The sequence below is a fragment of the Rhizophagus irregularis genome, chromosome 9 (assembly GCF_026210795.1).
Source record: "Rhizophagus irregularis chromosome 9, complete sequence".
NCBI lineage: Eukaryota > Fungi > Glomeromycota > Glomeromycetes > Glomerales > Glomeraceae > Rhizophagus > Rhizophagus irregularis.
This window is the reverse complement of record NC_089437.1, coordinates 3100856-3115407: the sequence shown is the minus strand read 5'-3', so window position 1 is coordinate 3115407 and position 14552 is coordinate 3100856. Positions and strand designations below refer to the sequence as shown.

The following is a 14552-nucleotide window of genomic DNA, read 5'->3' as shown; positions in this document are numbered from 1 at the left end:
TTCACATGATGCTTAATTTCAGCTAAACTTTTTGTTAGAAAAGTTCTTTTATTCTTGGTTTTTTAGGACACGTGTATAATTAATTATAAATACAAGTTAAATTTATGATTATTATCCACCTTGGATAATATTTTTGTAAATTAAAAATTAATACTTTTATAGCTGCATACGGATTCATTTATAACCATTGCATCCAAATAACCTTTACGTGATAAAGAATATGATTAAAAAAATACAGTAGAAACGGTTTAGCCTTGTATAAAAAAAATATTACTAACCTCCATTGCGGCCAAATTTTGTGGATTGCTAGCCATTGCGATCAAGTCTAGAAGCGAATTGCTAACGGCCCTCTGATGTATTTGTAAATGCTGTTTTTCATATATACAAAAAATGTTGGTAAATTGAATTTATCAAAAACTATTAGAAGATTTTACATACTTTGTCTAGCAATTTTTCTCGATCTGATTCTAAACAAGCAATAATCTTTGCTTTGTGAACAATCTGTTCCACGTTTAATTTGACTCTGTCTCGAAGTTGTTGTTCGCTGATCATCCTTTGGCACATATAGTGCCAGGTGATCAACTCATCACGAATAAATACTCCAAGATACTGGCCCATATCGAACTGAAAAGTATTAAATAATATTAACATAATTTTAAGAGGATAAAAAACTTACTAAAGGCATACCTCTGGTTCAATTAAACAACGAGCAATGGACATCATGGCTATAAAGATTGTATGTATTAATACACATTTTTTCATTCTTTTCTTAATTACCGTAATTATAATCCTAATATACCTGAAATAAAAACTCCTTCAATTCCAATTGGCGTCATAAAATGTTGAATACTTCGAGTAAATCTGAATGGGACAGCTTCAGCATTGAATAACAAGGGTTGGTGTGGATTGAATGCTAAATTTAACAAAATATTTAAGATTATGAATATTATAAAAGATATGATTACGCATGAAAACAAAATAAATAACATACTTGGAAGTAATTCCGAAGTCCAAATATTTCCTGTATTTCGCGAAATCATGAATTTATGTGGATGCCTTTGGCCGATGCACAATGCGTATGTCATAAATGATACTGCTGCCATTTGATTGGTAAACTGTTTACGTATCGTCCAAAGATCTTCATGCGATTTCATAGTTTTATACATGAACTAAAAAAAAAAATTTTAATAATTATACAAAATTTGAAATAAGTATATAACTCACCTTTGTTAACGTATCATTTGGGATATATTTCGTAGCAATTTGTTCGGCGATCTCGACTCTTAAATTATACAAATCTTTTCTCTAAAATTTTCAAAAAAACTGAATTAAAATAAAATTTGAATCACAAATTAAAGAATGAATAAAAATTAAAAACATTACCACTATAAGATGTGATAAATTATTTCTCATTTTTTTATTATAATATATAATTGGATCATCCTTTGATATACCAGTATTATCGCAATGATCCTCATAAATGTCTTGAAGTGAACAATATGAAGAATCATCTTGGATAATTCTAATTTGAGGGGCTAATGGGATGATTAATGGAAGATGAAAGGAAAGATTGCGCTTGCGACTCTCTTTACGACGTTCTAACACGCTAAAATTTAATCGAATTTTGTTAATTCTAGCTTTCTTAAAATATCGATCGTTTATAATAATTATACCTATTAAGTATTCTAAAAAGTTGTATTATTCGTTCTTCACGACGGCTATGTCTTACTGATGGATGTTGGACAGCGAATGGGTGAAGACTTCCATCATGCCCTCGAATTGTAACCCTTCGGTAACAAAACCCATGAGCTCTAACAACTTCAACGTCTGGCAAAAATCGATCAATTCGTACAAAATCTGCATTGTTATCTTTAAGCTAAAAAAAAAAATTTTATTTATTTGCGTATCGATATGTTAATTAAATTTCAAACTTAATTTAACTCACTAATAAATATTGTCCAGGTATTTCAACTTCCTCAAACTTTTGATGTTGAAACTCAACAAGATAGGTACTGAAATGTTCTAAATGCTGCTTTCGAGGTTTGCTATCCAATACAATTTCAAACCGATCTCTCCATTTACGAAGAGTCTCAACATAAGTTGCCAAGTCTGGCTTCCGGATAATAAAGTCCACTTCAAATGCCGTCTATTCACAAGACAAATTTAAACTAACATTAATATAGATCTCCTTATAGGTGACAAATAAAAAATAAATGTCAATACTTCTTTACCTTAATTGGTCCCGCATACAAATTATCTGCAAAACGTTTGATATTAGCTTCCATTATTGGAGATAATAATCCATTGTCATTGGGATTGTTCAATCTTGTAATTAGTTGCTATGATTAAAATTCAAATGATAAGTATTTGTTTAAGTGAATAAGCAAAAAAAAAATGATTTTTTTTATTTTACCTGTACGCCATCATTTAAAAGTGTAACTATCAACCTATAAATATCTTCGTCTGATGACGGTTTAAGGCGTTGCTGAATCTGATCAACCATGGTTTCCATTGAAAGAGCCAACAATGGAAATGACGTTTTCAATATAGACATGATATCTTCTACGTGTTCCCATGGTTGCTTGGGAAGTTGTTGTTGAGCTCCCACTGGATTTATGGATTGTAATGTATGCATAGCTGGATTAATTCCTGGAGTTGGCGTCATTGGTGACCTTCCAGTTTCAACACTCGCCGAAGGTGTTGTAGTTACATGTCCTTGCAAAACAATGTTAGATGTTGTAGGGATATTATTTGTTGGTGTTGAAGTTGATGGAGTACTCGAGATTGTGGCAGGAGACACCCCATTAGAAACTGTATTCATGCCCTGAATATTTTGTATCGATTGTACAGGAACGTTAGGGGATGATGTTGGCATATTCATGCCATTATTGATACCTTGCATTGCTGGGCTTTGTGGTGGTTGAGGAGGTACAGAACTTGATTGATTACCAAAGTTTATTGGATGAGTATTCATCTGAGAAGGACTTCTTTGAGCGGGGCTAGGACTTGCTTGACTTTGAGTTGCCTGCACTTTACGGTGAATATTTCCATTAGATTTAATTAATCCTTCGGCAGCGTTTGTCGTTGACGCAGGTACAGGTGTTGGAGTTGCTGGTGTGTTAACAGTAGAAGGCATATGTCCAGTACGAGCTGCTGCTTGCTGTTGTGCAATAGCAGCCTGCTTTTTAATTAACATGTATTCTTCTCTTGCTGTTCTTAAATGATAATGCAGCGCCTATATATATATATATAATAAGTATTGCATTTTAATAAAGCGAAACATCATTATAAATTGAAAATACCTGTGGATACTGTTTTGCAATCTTCATAAGAATAATACGAGCATGTTTGGCTTCTTTATGCATCAAACAAATAATAAGTTGTGGTATAAACGTTATCCAATACCATACTGGGACGTCACTCTTGCTATTATATATTTCAAACACTCGTGATATGTGGCTCTGAGGGTCCTCAAGAGATAAAAGCCACAAAATACGGATAAGTAACTTTCTTGATTTGGCATTATTATACAAACCCGCAGCTTGTAAATAACAACTCAAAGCATTAGCAGCTAAAGTGGTATCACCAGGCTCCTCTTTAAACTTGCGATCGTTATAGTATCCCCAAGCTGCCCAGGCTTTAGGAAGACGCATTTCAACTTGAACTGCCCGAGAAAAACTATCATTGGCTTCTGCATTTCTACCTAATTTCGCTAATATCATTCCGCGTAAGGTATGAAACTCTGCTTTTTGTTGAGGACCAAAATAATTTAAATTCGTATTATTTATAACATCCAAAGCTGCTGACACTTCCCCTGGATTTTGATAATGACACTTGGTTTGTTCTCTTAATTTTAAGAATGCTTCTTGGATTTCAATATTAGGCAATGAATATATGTGCTGTAAGAAATTTACACATACATCAGATAAATGGTGTTTTCTTGCAACGTGAGCGAAACGATTTATTGTCCATGCAGTTTCATGATGACCACGAAACGGGTAATTTGTTGGGGCCATCGTATTATTGTTAGGCTGTAACTGAAATTGAGCAAACGACTTATTTATGACAGCAAATACATGCCTTCGCCATGCTACAATATCACTCCATATATTAATATCGTCCCACATATTAGGTAATCGTTCTCTCCAACTTTGTAATACAGTTTTTAGCTCACTAGCTTTAGTGTCCGCATTTTGATTATTTATACTGGCTAAAGTTGCAAACATTTTTGTAGCCTCATCAAATTCTACTAATATTTGGAAAGTATGTAATAATGAAATATGGCTATGAGATACCACATTAGGTAATGTATGCCATTTATGTAAAACCGATTGATGAGCTTCGCCAGATAACTTCTTATATTCTTCTAAATTATTGCTATTGAGAGATTTCATTAGAGATATAAATGCTTCAAATACTTTACCACGCGGTGAAGAGGAATCTGACATTAACATATTAGCTTGTTCGGTTAACTCTTTTTCAATTGTCCAATCCGTTAAACGGAAAGAACATTCAATCATTAAATCAGTATTATTCTCGTTCTTTGCGAAGTCAATTAGAATGTCCCATTGTTGTAATTTCTGCGCACAGACTATCCACCGATCTTCCCATAATAAATATTCAGGCTCAGTGCATTGCGAACCTGATGATTTAACTTTATTCTGAGCATTTTCATAAATTACTTGTGCTTGTACCCAATTTCCACTTTGCTCGGACGAAATTGCTGAATTTGTTTCAACATATTTTCCACGTCGCCTCCATAACCCATAATACATGTCATCTTCAGACAAAGAAGAATATAAATCTGCTAGAGCATCCAAGGTACTATCTTTATATTTTTCATCATCTTTATCGCCATCATTCACAGTACGTTGAAGCATTTCCATAGAAATATGCCATGCACCATGAATCTTTCCAAGATATTTTATTAAATGTGGAGGCAATTTAATAACGTGCACACAACGAGATATACCGTCTAATAAGGCTTGTATACAATTTGGTCTCGCATCAGCCTGCAATGAATGATAATCTCTTGATAAGAGAGATACCAAACTATCTGTTAATTCTTGCCTATCTTTATTTGATATAGCAGACCAACATATTGGAAATAGGTCAACCCAAATTTTGTAAGCAACATTATCGTCTAAACGATGAAGTTGTTTTAAAGGTGATAATAAATCGCTAACACGTGATTTTTTCATGTCACGTAAAAATTCTTGACGACTTATAATAAACTCTTTCAATTCCTCACTTATATTCGATTGATGATATGTGATATTAGGAACTCCAACTGTAGTAATTGCTTTTGTTTGTAAACAATGAACTGGTGGCTGAATCTTTTTCTTAGAAGAAATTGATCCGATCAATAAATCTAAAGCTTGATGAATCCAGAAATAATTAACAAGATATTCCCAATTTTGTACAGAGATTATGTAGGTGAGACGCGTTGGTAAGAGTTTAGGCCTGCTATGGTCAAATATATCCATAAACTTATTACGTAATTTAGGATTCCCATAACGCGTTCCCATAAGAAATGCTTGTTCCAATCTTACAGTCAATTCAGATCTAACAAATGAGGGGTTACTATATATTTCAACGACTAGATTTAGATAATCCTCAATTAAAGTCTTGTCTTCTAGAGATTCATAGCATAACATCTTTAGTAGTATTCTACCCTGTTCCTCCATAGTTGGATATGGTTCAACTTTATCAATTACCCATTGTTTTGCCATTTCGAAAATGGAGCGTGAAAGTTCAATGTCTTTTGACTTTTCTATTAAGTGTGAGAGAGATGTAAGAAAGGCTTGTCTTGATTCAGTCAGCTCTGTAATTCGAGAATTCACTAATTGTAACGACATAATTAAGACATTAACAGGTGAATCTGGATTTTGTACATTATTATTCGCAATATTACTTCCACCAGAAGTAGTATTTTGTATTGGATCATTTGTAAGTTTTTGAACAACTTGGATAATTCCAGGTAAGAAATTATCAATATTTTTTGGCATTGAATGGCCGACAGCTTTCAATAACATCATCACGCTATATAAATTATTCAAATTTTGAAGTCCATCTTGAATCGTTGTATGGATCATCTTAATAAAGCTATCAACATCTGTTTCTTGTTTTATTACAGGTTGCGGCTCTGGTGATGATTCAACTGGCTCAGCTGGGAACATACTTGCATATACTTTGTAGATTTTAACTAGAACTGGATGAAGACATTTTTGAATGCGTGAATTATTGCTTTTAATACTACGTTCAAGTAATTCTCTTAAGTTGTCAATGTTTGTGATGCACCAATCAGTCTGTTTCCGATCCAAAATTACATCAATAACGTCCAAACTATTGCAAATACTGTCAAGAGTATTATCTGTAACATCAGCTTTAAGAGTGCGATCAAAAATATTCAACTTCACATTAACTTCTGGCCAGAATTCGGGTTGTAAAAACTCTTTTGTTAAATCAAGAGCTCTTCGAGTTAATCCAATTTTAATGACCGACTCACTAGAAGTACACACAAATCGAACAAGATAATTGACAACGTTCTCCCTCAAACTGAGATTTAAAATGTATCTAGAATTTTGGTCCGATATAACTCCACGCAACTCTCCACCATGTTCTATTAGTTGTCTTTTACGCGGAGAAAACTCTGTTTCGGCTTCAAATCTTCGTTTTTCAGGTGTTGTTGCGACGGGAGTTGAAGCAGCGCTATTAGTGTAATGATCTTGTGAACGATATTCTGATATTCTACGTCTTTCCCATTTCAGAATCAATTCAGAAAGATCTATTGTCAAGAGTCGAGTTTCTGCAGTTGCACTCTGAAGTAATCCTAATCGTGTTAAAGTATTCGCTATTTGGGGCATAAAATGCTCCCGATACTCATAAAATAAATCCGGGTGACGTACAAGCATTTGATAAACATTAACTAATTGGGAAACACTATGACCATCCTCTAAAAGAACTTTCTTAGTATAATGAATCCAAGTAGGAGGTGGTGATTTCTTGTTTTTATCTTTCTTTTCATCGATTGGCGGTGGCGGAATTCTATATCTTGGAACGACCGGCGCAAGAATATCCAATGCTTGCTTTACCAATGTCCTTGCCTCGGGTTGGTGAGCGCGTAACAATGCAGCATAGGATTGGAACGTTATTTTAAAACTTATAGAATCAAATTCAGCACAAATATGAGCTAAAAAAACAAAAGCAGCTTGCTTTGCTGTAATATCATCAACTTTCGACCAATTCCAACCAAATTTTGCAAGATAGCTTCGTGTAGTTATAATATGTGGAACTTTTTGTACAAGAAGAGTTGAAAATTGAAGTACTTCAATCCGTAATGAGTCTTCAATCTCATCATGCGTATCAGCCAAGTAATGCCATAAATTCTGTATTTTATCCATCTGTTTAGTTCCAATGATTTGTTCATATTGTCCTTTGTAAAAGGCATATAAAAGCATAGGAGTAATAATTATTCTTAAAGATTGTTTTTTGATACATTGTGATATGAACGGATCATCAAACGTATCCAAAAATTTATCCAGAATGATTCTTTTCTGTTCCGCAGTATACTTCATTGCAACTTCCTCTTGGTAAAACTTTTTCAAAAATGTGTAATCGATTAAACTACTATGAGAGAAGATTGTAACCAGATCAAATAAAAGGTCGTAATCATCTGGCTTTTCTTTTAAATAACTAATAAAAATCTCAACCAAATATTTAGATTCGCGGGTTTGATCTAAACTTAGAGTATCTTCATTTTTCAATCGCTCTAAACGACCTTGATCATTCCAAGCAAGTTTTAAACAATTCAAAATAGTTTCAGAAGAAGGTTCAATTAACCACTTTGGATGATACTTTACTATTTGACGAATAATCAAAATTCTTTGAAATTTAGCCTCATCTGGACTACTTTGATCTAAATTATTTTGATCTTGAATACTTGAAGTCCTATTTATTAACTTAACGGGATCTTCCATTATGACTTGTCGAAGTTTAGATGCCTCTTCTGCTCCAAGCAAATTAACAAATAATCTACTATATTTTCTGTCACCTATCTTGTCATAAAAATACTCAATTGCCTCCGATGAATATCTATTCAAAAATTTAATAAGAGGCAATCTAAAAGGACTAGATTTTGAGCGACGTAATTGTTCTTCCAAATTTAAAACAATGGGAACCAGATCTCCCAAAAAAATATGAGCGGCTGATGGCAAAAGATGAAATACATTCAAGATAGCAACAATTATCCTAATGGATTCAACCTCTATTAAAGGTTTCCCAGCAGCTTCTTGTAAAACAGTAGGTTCCGCCCATTGAATAAGGTGATCGAGAAGCTTCTTACCGATTTCTACTTTAAAATAATTGGTAAGCAATTCCAAAAGTCTAGCTAGACCATCAAGTCCTTGAACAGTCAATTTTTTGTGATCGGACAAATTTACTAAAATAGGTCGTAGACCTGCTTGAAGTAAATCTTTTGGCAATTTATGTTGTTGTTGAAGAACTTGCTGAAGTCCTTTATTTGCTACATCAACAACTTCAGGTGCTCTCGAGTATAATGACTTAAAAAAAACGGTTGTAATTCGAGATCGGGTATTAACAGCAGTATTCTGTGGAAAAGTTTCTGAACGTGCCATAGCTTTTGATAATAATTTAATACAGACGATCCGTAAGTTTATTGCAGACGCCGAATTTTTGAATTGTGTAGTTCTACTAACCAAATTTTGATCTTCGGCATCAGCTAACTGAAGGGCTTCGTTAAGTAACCTTACTAATTCTTCATTCTGATGGAAATCTAAAAACGGAGGATCCAATGATAAACAAAATGTAATAGCATCAATATGTCCTATTTGCATTGAAGGTGGAAGAGCTCGAAGTGGTTTTCCAAAAATAGGATTAAGTAATTCATCTCTCGCTTTAGAAAGTAATACGGTCACATCTTTCTTCGTTAATTCAGCTAAAAGATAAAATGCTGTTTGTACAGTTTCTCTAACTGTAGCATTTGCGTTTGAAAGTTCAGAAACTAAGAGAGTAATAAGCCTGTCAAATTTTTGTCTATCAGGCGATTCTTGAGGAATGTCTGACATCTGATTATCATCTCTATCAACAAGTTGTTCTGTTCGATTGCAAACCTTAAGAACATGCAATAAAATGTCCGCCGCATTATCAACATAGCCAGCCGCGAATTCAGACGACATGTCTTTTAAAATAAATAGCAAAGACTTAACGAATTCAAGTTGATGGTCCATCATCCATCGAGTCCCCATGTCAATTTGTGAACTAAGAACTGATATACCCATACAGCCTCCACTTTTACGATACCATTCTTGTTTGTAACAGCAAGAACAAAAACGTGATGCCAAAACGTGAAACATAGGGAAATAATATATTACTTCCTTTGTTCCTGTAACCAATATACATGTTTCGTATATTATCTTCAAAGCTGACGCAGCAAGTTCGCGGAGTTTGCTATTTTCAGATGTCATAACTTCTACCAAAGCATCCACCATAATTTTATTCTCTAAGTTGTATTTTTTCTCATAATTATGGAAATCAATTTTTTTCTCTCTAGTATTACGGAAATCAATAGCTTCACCAACCTCTAATAAAGCAAAATGTTTACAAATATCTTGTAAGAAAGGCCAAGCTTGATCTTTAAGTTCAGGTATAGATGAAGCAACAAATAATGCACAAATCGCATTCTGCAATGTATCTTCTTGTAAATTCTTTCTTCTCAAAATTTGTTTGTGACCCTCCTTTTTAACTTTTTTCGATATTGCTGATTGATTTTCACTATTAGGTAAGTCAACATCCATATTGTCATTGTCTGTAAGACTTGCTGACAATTTACTATTTAGCAATTCTGTATTTTCTCCCATTACATTCGGCAAAAACTCTTGATGAAGTCTTTCGGTAATACAAGCAGCCAAACCTTCATCTCCTTCGTTCAAATCGAACAAAAGTGGAATAGTAGCAACTAAAAATTTATAAGCGTGCTTTCTATAAAAAGTAGAGACATTAGAATCTTGCAATGTTCTTATAGATAACGATAAACATTCATCTAAAGAAAATGAATGTGACGTCAATGAAGGATCAAAATAAATTTGAAGATCTAGACCGCTTAATGAAGGTATATTTGTTGCAAGTTGTGGCGGATCCTTGAGCATACGACGATTTCGACCTCCCAATTTACCTAATATCCTAGTCGTCACAAGACTATGAGATTGATTATACGGTGATGGTTTAAGATGTTTCCACAAGGCGTGCATCAAGTCATTAATAACGGGTGCCATTATAGGATCCAAAAACTCCGGCGTCAAATTGTCGATGCAAAGTTCCAAAGTTCTCAGGCCTTGTGTAACTAGTTCTGTACCAGCTTGTAACGCCAAGACAAGAGGCTTCATCAGGAAACTTAGATAAGGTAAAAGTACACTGAGACGAACAGGAACCGTAAGACATAATTCAACAAATAAATCACGCATGCGCTGCTTGTTTGTTAATGAAAGGAGGGTATTCAATCCTTCTAAAAGCACTTGTAATAATGGTAAAACTTCTTTATATAACATTTCAAATCTACCACCACCAATACTTCTGAAAAGAATCCTAAGCAACATAAAATAATTGAATGGCTCTTTGGCCTTTGCTGATAATTTCATTGACGAAGTAATGATGTTAGCAAGGTGTGGGTGAAGAACCATTTCATTTTGATGTGGAAAAGCGGTAACAGACATAAACGCCAATTTGAATAAACGAAGCATTATGGAAGAGTATAATGTATCCTGTCCTCCTAGTTTATCTAATCTATCTACAAGAAATCGCAATAGAATTCCGGCAAAATTTTGAGAAATTACTTCATTAGTTGCCAAAAATAATTGTGGAATTTGTAATAATGAAGGGTTTTGTAGTATTTTATCAAAAAAGAGACCCATTTGCGATGCAAATATTTCTTGGAAAATTGCAGGATCTATAAAGAAAAATGCACTACTAAAATGCTCCAACGCATCTTTTTCAAGCTTCGAAAATGGTCCAATTCTACTTGAACTTTCTAAAGATATTAATTTCTCGGTAAGTTTTATTTGAGATCTTTCTAAATTATCTACATTAAAATAATCAAAACAGCAAACACCATCTCGGAATAGACGAACAAAAATATCTATTTGTTCTTGAGTAAAACCACGTGCAACAGAATTATACAGCTGGGGATTTATAGAATTTACGTTAGAATTATCTGGTTGTGGTAGTGGCGGATTGGTTTGTTTCAATCCAATTATAATTGGTTTAAGGCATGATACAAGATTTCTGAATAAAAATCGTCCCTCTAAATAACAAACAATAAATAATTTAGTATAAACACTGTTAGAAATTACAAAATAACGAAATACCATTTATTATATCCTGCTGTAGTTCATTAGGTGAAGCTGTATGGATAGGCCGTGCTTGTTCAAAGTCGAAATAATCAGTTGATTGTTCTGCCGAATTATCTTCATTAAATTCTGTACTTTTCTTTTTCTGATGGTGACGTTGATAATCCACAAAAAGAAGATTCAATGTTGTAAATTTAGTGGCAAAAGTATCCAATATTTTTATTAACAATTCTCTTGCTATTATAAAGAATGCAACTTGTTAATTCGCGTTTTAATAAAATACTGATAAAATCACCGGACGTACCTTCGTCTTTGTCATCTCTTTTAGGAATATTTACAATACATTCAGTTAGGTTTAACAGTAATTTTGAACACATTGTTTGAATACCGGCAGCCAACGTCGGATCGTGTAGATTGCGCGAATACATATATACTGTTTTGGAAAGTTGTGTAGGAGTAAGCTTGTTTCGTACATGATGAACTAAATCTGCTAGCATACTATATGCCATTGGCCTACATTAAAGAAATATTTTAAGTTATAATAAACTATTTAGAAACTGAAATTACGAAAAGTTAAATAGTCACGTGCCTTAACGTATCATGAGACGTAACGCTAGTACCAACCAATACTTTCTCATCGAGGAGAATATCAATTTTGTTAATAAAAGTATTTCGAATGTCAGTCGACAGAATATGTCTGGTTGCAACCAATAAATCCTATTCGACAAGAAATAAGTAAAATTTTTTTAATAATGAGCACGTGAATTTCACGTGAAAAACATAAAACACGTGATATTCGAAAACCTTTCTAGTTGCTGAAGCTTCGGGGGGACAATCTTGCAGAAGTCGAATAACGAAATCCGGTATCCTATTTTGATATTCAGACAGCGAATCCGGATAAGCTCGTAAAAAATATGCTAGGAACGACATTGTCTATTCAAGACAAGTAATAAATACGTTAGATATTCTCAATAATGCATCGACTCGCATATTACATATAAAACTTTACTTTGACTTGAGCAACTATGAATTCTGTATATTTTACACGGTCCCTGATTCCCGGAGCAACTCCAACAAAAATTTCGCCTCTGGAATTAGCTGCTTCGTGAGCTTCTGCTTGTGGACGAGCTTGAAGTCCTAACGTCTGATATATTTATAATATCCAATATTTTTTTTTCAATAACAGTTAATCGCTTGTAATGACTTGTTAGCATTCAAATTACCTTTATGATAAGCGGAACAAAACTTTTTATACTATCATTTACAAATTCACGGCGTGATTGAAACAGTAAAACTACAATAATAGGACATTCTGTCAAGACTTTAAAACTGTGTAAACTCTTCGCTAAGACTTTGTTTGGTGTAGCTTCATTAGTTGTTACGTCGGATACAGGTGATGTAGGCCTGGGAGAAGGTGGTACTATTGTTTGAATTGGCTGATTGACGCGTAAATATGATAAGAGAAGAGTCTTAATAATACAAAACATTATGCTTAAAGAAAATTCGATACCATATTAAATACTCACAGTGCTAGCACCAGGCGTTGCAGAAGATCCGGATGAATCAAAGGCATCCTTTACCGTTTGTTCCATATTCAAATACATTTCTCTAACTATATCTAAAAAAGGCTGGACTTGATCCTCCAAAAGTAGTTTATAACTTTTATACAATTCAATAATAATTTTTAAACATATAACAGCGTTATCTTCATTTTCTACTTTTAACAAGCCCATTAAGAGTTGTAATAGTTCAGTTGCGTATGGCTTAAGCGCTTCATTCTGCGGCAATCGATAAAGCACTTCCAAGAGAAGATTTCTTAGTTTCTGCAAAAGCAAAATAAATGTTTTAGTTGAAACACAATACACTAATATCCGTAAAAAAAAAACTTACTTGCTCTTCGGAATTGCTGTGAAAGACTGGCTGTTCATTTTCAAGTATTTTTTTCAAAACTGGTATCAAAACTTCTAGGAAATGGTTATAGTCGGCATTTTGATATGCTTCAATAGAATCCCGTAAATTAATTGAAATTGTTAATTTTGTTCTAGTTGCTTTAGTAAAGCGAAAACAAAATAAAAAGTATTATTAATAACGTTGAAATCATGTAAATTAGAAAGCAGGTGAAAAAGAATACACGTACAAATGTTAGGATCGGCTAACCTAGTAGCAAATATTTCAGGAGAAGAGTACTCAGAACCCGCCATTTTGACGGAAATTTTTTATAAATTAAAAAAGTAGGAAAAATGACAAAAGGAAATAAGACTGCAGTAAAATAGCGGAAGAAATCGTATCTGAATCGGCGTAAAAATTTCAAGAATATATCGTTCCTATAAGTATAATGGAACAGCGAAGCTGTTCAGCAAGAAAATTAAAAAAATTCTCGATGAAAAGTTTACAGCTTCCATTGTTAAAAGTGGTGTCTTTATATACCTGTGAACGGAGTTGAATTCAAAGTGGGGGATAAGGTCAGAAATTCACGGAAACGTCACCATTTTGTATTACCAAAAAAAGTAAGCTTATTAAAATGCGTCACCTAATCGGCCAATAAGATTCGATCTTCCGTAATGACGTAGTTAGTTATCAGCCAATAAGATTTCTCCCAGATCTTATTTTTCGATCGATTCGTGTTGCACAATAAGTCATGTATTGTATAACATAAAAATGTATAAAATTTCTAGTTTCTACGTCATATCATCATATTAATTATAGTAATAAAATAAATAATTATTAAAGAACCTTAAAAAAAATATTTATTACCAGTGTTTAACAGTATTCAAGTAAAAAACTTTAAAATTTAATATATAAATCAATGTATTTTATATTAAAGTTATATAATTAAAAAAATTATCATTAATATATATACAGTTATTCTATATATATGGTCACATCCTGCATAATCACAATTCTTTTATAATAATCCCAAATTATTAAAACTTATTAATTACCTTTCCTTTAATTATATCATATATAATTTTTATAACTAGGAAACAGAAACCGTTGTAAGTCCAGAGCAAAAAATTTTGTATAAAAAATTTAAAAATTTTTATTTGTTTATTTTTTTTTTTAAACACTATCTTTTGTACTTTTCAAGATTAGCTAAACAAGATAAAAAATGATTAAGTTTAAACTATGTTTCTACGAAAAAAATAAAGCTAAAACATTAGGAACATCTCTTTAAAGTTAAAAATTCAA

At 33.0% G+C, this 14552-nt stretch overlaps 1 protein-coding gene across 1 annotated transcript; it reads right to left on the bottom strand.

Annotated features, from left to right (window-relative positions):
• Window positions 1–31: 31 nt before the first annotated feature.
• OCT59_029733 (uncharacterized protein) lies at window positions 32–13564 on the bottom strand (the record flags this gene model as incomplete). The annotated part of the gene is made up of 22 exons (XM_025331191.2): window positions 32–202; window positions 279–368; window positions 439–624; window positions 688–725; window positions 800–913; window positions 992–1169; window positions 1225–1305; window positions 1384–1606; window positions 1674–1876; window positions 1946–2146; window positions 2232–2339; window positions 2414–3235; window positions 3303–11317; window positions 11382–11600; window positions 11668–11876; window positions 11953–12080; window positions 12168–12296; window positions 12373–12507; window positions 12587–12799; window positions 12890–13186; window positions 13254–13411; window positions 13501–13564. 22 exons carry the CDS (start codon window positions 13562–13564, stop codon window positions 179–181), a joined length of 11835 nt encoding a protein of 3944 aa, XP_025171906.1. The 3' UTR covers window positions 32–178.
• Window positions 13565–14552: the final 988 nt, after the last annotated feature.